At 40.1% G+C, this 7,500-nt stretch overlaps 1 protein-coding gene across 1 annotated transcript in view; it reads left to right on the top strand.

Annotated features, from left to right (window-relative positions):
* The window catches only part of LOC143277483 (protein sel-1 homolog 3-like), a 73,122-nt gene that overhangs the window by 693 nt on the left and 64,929 nt on the right, over positions 1-7,500 (top strand). Inside the window, exons 2-3 of the mRNA XM_076582332.1 lie at positions 4,408-4,948; positions 6,699-6,825. Of these exons, the coding sequence (XP_076438447.1) occupies positions 4,408-4,948; positions 6,699-6,825 (668 nt within the window). The remainder of the gene's footprint in view (positions 1-4,407; positions 4,949-6,698; positions 6,826-7,500) is intronic.

The following is a 7,500-nucleotide window of genomic DNA, read 5'->3' as shown; positions in this document are numbered from 1 at the left end:
AAGTGCATCACTGTGACAGCAATAAAATGTACATTGCATTCATCAACATTACGTGCCAATAACTATAGTCTGTGACAGTAGTAAAATGTACATTACATTCATCAACAAAACGTGCCAATAACTATAGTCTGTGACAGTAGTAAAATGTACATAACATTCATCAACAACACGGGCCAATAACTATAGTCTTTGACAGTAGTAAAATGTACATTGCATTCATCAACATTACGTGCCAATAACTATAGTCTGTGACAGTAGTAAAATGTACATTACATTCATCAACAACACGTGCCAATAACTATAGTCTGTGACAGTAGTAAAATGTACATTGCATTCATCAACAACACGTGCCAATAACTATAGTCTGTGACAGTAGTAAAATGTACATTGCATTCATCAACACCACGTGCCAAAACAATCTGACAGATGAGCACCAGGTATAGTTTCAGATAGGTTATGATGCCGCTGATTCTAGAAAGATAGGTTATGATGCCGCTGATTCTTGGTTTGCACTTTTAGCATTTATACAGAAACAGGTATGTCTTTACCGTACGTTTTATATAGCAGTAATTGATCTTTAATCGATTCCATGGAAGGAAACTGACTCTGGATAAATGGCGTCAAAGGCAAGCTTTTGTTCATTGTATACAGTGCTCACAGTGCTCAGCTATTTCAACGATTTTGTTCATTATATACAGTGCTCAACGATTTTGTTCATTATATACAGTGCTGAACGATTTTGTTCATTATACACAATGCTCAACGATTTTGTTCATTATATACAGTGCTCAACGATTTTGTTCAGTATATGCAGTGCTTAACGATTTTGTTCAGTATATGCAGTGCTTAACGATTTTGTTCAGTATATACAGTGCTTGACGATTTTGTTCAGTATATAAAGTTCTCAACGATTTTGTTCAGTATATACAGTGCTCAACGATTTTGTTCATTATATACAGTGCTCAACGATTTTGTTCATTATATACAGTGCTTAACGATTTTGTTCATTATATACAGTGCTCAACGATTTTGTTCATGATATATAGTGCTCAACGATTTCAACGATTTTGTTCAGTATATACAGTGCTCAACGATTTTGTTCAGTATATACAGTGCTTGACGATTTTGTTCAGTATATAAAGTTCTCAACGATTTTGTTCAGTATATACAGTGCTCAACGATTTTGTTCAGTATATACAGTGCTCAACGATTTCAACGATTTTGTTCAGTATATACAGTGTTCAACGATTTTGTTCAGTATATACAGTGTTCAACGATTTTGTTCAGTATATACAGTGCTAAACGATTTTGTTCAGTATATACAGTGCTCAACGATTTTGTTCAGTATATACAGTGCTAAACGATTTTGTTCAGTATATACAGTGCTTGACGATTTTGTTCAGTATATAAAGTTCTCGACGATTTTGTTCAGTATATACAGTGCTCAACGATTTTGTTCAGTATATACAGTGCTCAACGATTTTGTTCATGATATATAGTGCTCAACGATTTCAACGATTTTGTTCATTATATACAGTGCTTGACGATTTTGTTCATTATATAAAGTTCTCAACGATTTTGTTCATTATATACAGTGCTCAACGATTTTGTTCATTATACACAGTGCTCAACGATTTTGTTCATGATATATAGTGCTCAACGATTTCAACGAATTTGTTCATTATATACAGTGCTCAACGATTTTGTTCAGTATATACAGTGCTTAACGATTTTGTTCATTATATACAGTGCTCAACGATTTTGTTCATTATGAACAGTGCTCAACGATTTTGTTCAGTATATACAGTGCTCAACGATTTTGTTCAGTATATACAGTGCTCAACGATTTTGTTCAGTATATACAGTGCTTAACGATTTTGTTCAGTATATGCAGTGCTGAACGATTTTGTTCAGTATATACAGTGCTCAATGATTTTGTTCATTGTATACAGTGCTCAACGATTTTGTTTATTATGAACAGTGCTCAACGATTTTGTTCAGTATATACAGTGCTCAACGATTTTGTTTATTATATACAGTGCTCAACGATTTTGTTCAGTATATAAAGTTCTCGACGATTTTGTTCAGTATATACAGTGCTCAACGATTTTGTTCAGTATATACAGTGCTCAACGATTTTGTTCAGTATATACAGTGTTCAACGATTTTGTTCAGTATATACAGTGCTCAACGATTTTGTTCAGTATATACAGTGCTCAACGATTTTGTTTATTATATACAGTGCTCAACGATTTTGTTTATTATATACAGTGCTCAACGATTTTGTTCAGTATATACAGTGCTCAACGATTTTGTTCAGTATATACAGTGCTCAACGATTTTGTTCAGTATATACAGTGCTCAACGATTTTGTTCAGTATATACAGTGCTCAACGATTTTGTTCAGTATATACAGTGCTCAACGATTTTGTTTATTATATACAGTGCTCAACGATTTTGTTTATTATGAACAGTGCTCAACGATTTTGTTCAGTATATACAGTGCTCAACGATTTTGTTCATTATGAACAGTGCTCAACGATTTTGTTCATTATATACAGTGCTTGACGATTTTGTTCATTATGTACAGTGCTCAACGATTTTGTTCAATCAGGAACTGCACACAGATGATGCAAGACAAACACTAATGTATTCGTGCGTTCTTTACAGATAACACCAATTAAACATTTACTTTATGTCACAGAAACTCCGCAGAACAACATCCGTGTACCCCACTTTTAGATAAGTTACGCTGGCTTCCAACATTTGAGATAGTAAAGTTCAAAGGAGCTTGTATATTGTTATGACGTATTAGGTAAGTTCAAAGGAGCTTGTATATTGTTATGACGTATTAGTAAAGTTCAAAGGAGCTTGTATATTGTTATGACGTATTAGTAAAGTTCAAAGGAGCTTGTATATTGTTATGACGTATTAGTAAAGTTCAAAGGAGCGTGTGTATTGTTATGACGTATTAGTAAAGTTCAAAGGAGCGTGTATATTGTTATGACGTATTAGTAAAGTTCAAAGGAGCTTGTATATTGTTATGACGTATTAGTAAAGTTCAAAGGAGCTTGTATATTGTTATGACGTATTAGGTAAGTTCAAAGGAGCTTGTATATTGTTATGACGTATTAGGTAAGTTCAAAGGAGCTTGTATATTGTTATGACGTATTAGGTAAGTTCAAAGGAGCTTGTATATTGTTATGACGTATTAGTAAAGTTCAAAGGAGCTTGCATATTGTTATGATGTATTAGTAAAGTTCAAAGGAGATTGTATATTGTTATGACGTATTAGGTAAGTTCAAAGGAGCTTGTATATTGTTATGACGTATTAGGTAAGTTCAAAGGAGCTTGTATATTGTTATGACGTATTAGTAAAGTTCAAAGGAGCTTGTATATTGTTATGACGTATTAGTAAAGTTCAAAGGAGATTGTATATTGTTATGACGTATTAGGTAAGTTCAAAGGAGCTTGTATATTGTTATGACGTATTAGTAAAGTTCAAAGGAGCTTGTATATTGTTATGACGTATTAGGTAAGTTCAAAGGAGCTTGTATATTGTTATGACGTATTAGTAAAGTTCAAAGGAGCTTGTATATTGTTATGACGTATTAGTAAAGTTCAAAGGAGCTTGTATATTGTTATGACGTATTAGTAAAGTTCAAAGGAGCTTGTATATTGTTATGACGTATTAGTAAAGTTCAAAGGAGATTGTATATTGTTATGACGTATTAGGTAAGTTCAAAGGAGCTTGTATATTGTTATGACGTATTAGGTAAGTTCAAAGGAGCTTGTATATTGTTATGACGTATTAGTAAAGTTCAAAGGAGATTGTATATTGTTATGACGTATTAGGTAAGTTCAAAGGAGCTTGTATATTGTTATGACGTATTAGTAAAGTTCAAAGGAGCTTGTATATTGTTATGACGTATTAGGTAAGTTCAAAGCAGCTTGTATATTGTTATGACGTATTAGGTAAGTTCAAAGGAGCTTGCATATTGTTATGACGTATTAGGTAAGTTCAAAGGAGCGTGTATATTGTTATGACGTATTAGTAAAGTTCAAAGGAGCTTGTATATTGTTATGACGTATTAGTAAAGTTCAAAGGAGATTGTATATTGTTATGACGTATTAGGTAAGTTCAAAGGAGCTTGTATATTGTTATGACGTATTAGGTAAGTTCAAAGGAGCTTGTATATTGTTATGACGTATTAGGTAAGTTCAAAGGAGATTGTATATTGTTATGACGTATTAGGTAAGTTCAAAGGAGCTTGTATATTGTTATGACGTATTAGGTAAGTTCAAAGGAGCTTGTATATTGTTATACAACGCATATGGATTTGTCCGAACTTTTGAGAAAGTGAAAGTGCATGATTAGCGTGGTTACTTCCGATGGTGTGTGTGCAGGGGGTGGGGGAGACGAACGCGGAAGGTGACGGTGACGAGGACTTTGTGGCCATGTCCTCTCCTCCTGACCCCATCACCTGGCGCACCCGTTTCAAAGTGAAGTACGTGTGCACAACGGACAAAATCATCGGGGTGTCCCTCCACATCGCCACACCTCTCAACACCTCTCACCTCCACTCCTGGAAAGTCTGGCGTTGCCGTGGAAACGACGAAAACATTGCGCTGCGCATTCGACGAGTGCGCATCCCTATGGCGGACGACATCGCCTTTAGACCGTCCGTGTTAACACCACATAGCACAGTGGTGGATGACGCTGTGGTGACCGTGTGGATGGTGGAGGGGGAGACTTGGACGAGGACAGCGGACAGGGACAAACACAGGATACACCAGCGGGCCATCAGCAGGAAGAGCTTCTCTGTCAACATCGCCCCACCCTACTCCCGCCCCTACAAGACAGTCCGCAAGGGTTGTGTCCCTTGGTTCTGGTCGCTGCTGCAGCAGCCACGGCTTTCGGATACAGGCGTTTGTCTGAAGGAGGAATGTGAGTGGTTCTGTGTGCTTATCACCATCATCATCGTCGTTATCATCGTCATTGTCATCATCATCGTCATTGTCGTTGTGACGTTTGTCTGAAGGAGGAATGTGAGTGGTTCTGTGTGCTTATCACCATCATCATCGTCGTTATCATCGTCATTGTCGTCATCATCGTCATTGTCGTTGTGATGTTTGTCTGAAGGAGGAATGTGAGTGGTTCTGTGTGCTTATCACCATCATCATCGTCGTTATCATCGTCATTGTCGTCGTCATCGTCATTGTCGTTGTGATGTTTGTCTGAAGGAGGAATGTGAGTGGTTCTGTGTGCTTATCACCATCATCATCGTCGTTATCATCGTCATTGTCGTCATCATCGTCATTGTCGTTGTGATGTTTGTCTGAAGGAGGAATGTGAGTGGTTCTGTGTGCTTATCACCATCATCATCGTCGTCATCATCGTCATTGTCGTTGTGATGTTTGTCTGAAGGAGGAAAGTGAGTGGTTCTGTGTGTTTATCACCATCATCATCGTCGTTATCATCGTCATTGTCGTCATCATCGTCATTGTCGTTGTGATGTTTGTCTGAAGGAGGAATGTGAGTGGTTCTGTGTGCTTATCACCATCATCATCGTCGTCATCATCGTCATTGTCGTTGTGATGTTTGTCTGAAGGAGGAAAGTGAGTGGTTCTGTGTGTTTGTTATCATCATCATCATCAACATCATTATCATCATCATCGTCATTGTCGTCATCGTCAGTGTCATCACCATCATCATCGTCGTTATCATCGTCATCGTCATCATCATCGTCATTGTCGTTGTGATGTTTGTCTGAAGGAGGAAAGTGAGTGGTTCTGTGTGTTTGTTATCATCATCATCATCAACATCATTATCATCATCATCGTCATTGTCGTCATCATCGTCATTGTCGTCATCATCGTCATTGTCGTCATCGTCAGTGTCATCATCATCGTCATTGTCGTCATCGTCAGTGTCATCATCATCGTCACTGTCGTCATCGTCAGTGTCATCATCATCGTCACTGTCGTCATCGTCAGTGTCGTCACCATCGTCATTGTCGTCATCGTCAGTGTCATCATCATCGTCATTGTCGTCATCGTCAGTGTCATCATCATCGTCATTGTCGTCATCGTCAGTGTCATCATCATCGTCATTGTCGTCATCGTCAGTGTCGTCATCATCGTCATTGTCGTCATCGTCAGTGTCATCACCATCGTCATTGTCGTCATCGTCAGTGTCGTCACCATCGTCATTGTCGTCATCGTCAGTGTCGTCATCATCGTCATTGTCGTCATCGTCAGTGTCATCACCATCGTCATTGTCGTCATCGTCAGTGTCGTCATCATCGTCATTGTCGTCATCGTCAGTGTCATCATCATCGTCATTGTCGTCATCATCGTCATTGTCGTCATCATCGTCATTGTCGTTGTGACGTTTGTCTGAAGGAGGAAAGTGAGTGGTTCTGTGTGTTTGTTATCATCATCATCATCATCGTCATTGTCGTCATCATCGTCATTGTCGTTGTGACGTTTGTCTGAAGGAGGAAAGTGAGTGGTTCTGTGTGTTTGTTATCATCATCATCATCATCGTCATTGTCGTCATCATCATCATTGTCGTTATGACGTTCCTCTGAAGGAGGAAAGTGAGTGGTTCTGTGTGTTTGTTATCATCATCATCATCATCATCATCATCATCATCGTCAATTTCCATGGACCATGAACTGTATGTCTGTGTGCAGTGGAGGTCAGGCTGTTGAGTTTCCCGGTGGTTCTGAACGGACAAAAGTACGGAGTTCACCGCTCATTGTCTCCCTTTACTGACCCCGTGCTGGAGTCACAAAGAGTTACCTCCCTCCTCTCGCCAAGGTGCCCAGTCATCAAGGCCCAACATGTGGTGTGGTGTGGTGTGGTGTGGGGTGGGGTGTGGTGTGGTGGTGTGGTGGTTTGGTGTGGTGTGGTGTGGTGGTTTGGTTTTGTATGGTGTGGTGTGTTGTGGTGTGCTGTGCTGTGCTGTGCTGTGCTGTGGTGTGGTGTGGTGTGTTGTGGTGTGGTGTGTTGTGGTGTGCTGTGGTGTGGTGTGCTGTGCTGTGCTGTGCTGGGTGGTGTGGTGTGGTGTGGTGTGGTGTGGATGGGGTGTAGTGTGGTGTGGTGTGGTGTGGTGTGAGGGTGTGGTGTGGTGTGGTGTGAGGGTGTGGTGTGGTGTGGTGTGAGGGTGTGGTGTGGTGTGGTGTGGTGTGAGGGTGTGGTGTGGTGTGGTGTGAGGGTGTGGTGTGGTGTGGCGTGGTGTGGTGTGAGGGTGTGGTGTGGTGTGGTGTGAGGGTGTGGTGTGGTGTGGTGTGGTGTGGTGTGAGGGTGTGGTGTGGTGTGGTGTGAGGGTGTGGTGTGGTGTGGTGTGGTGTGGTGTGAGGGTGTGGTGTGGTGTGAGGGTGTGGTGTGGTGTGAGGGTGTGGTGTGGTGTGGTGTGAGGGTGTGGTGTGGTGTGGCGTGGTGTGGTGTGAGGGTGTGGTGTGGTGTGAGGGTGTGGTGTGGTGTGGTGTGGTG

This window comes from Babylonia areolata, chromosome 34 (genome assembly GCF_041734735.1).
Source record: "Babylonia areolata isolate BAREFJ2019XMU chromosome 34, ASM4173473v1, whole genome shotgun sequence".
Lineage (NCBI taxonomy): Eukaryota > Metazoa > Mollusca > Gastropoda > Neogastropoda > Buccinidae > Babylonia > Babylonia areolata.
Note: the sequence above shows the minus strand (reverse complement) of the source record. Positions and strands in the feature narration are given on the sequence as shown.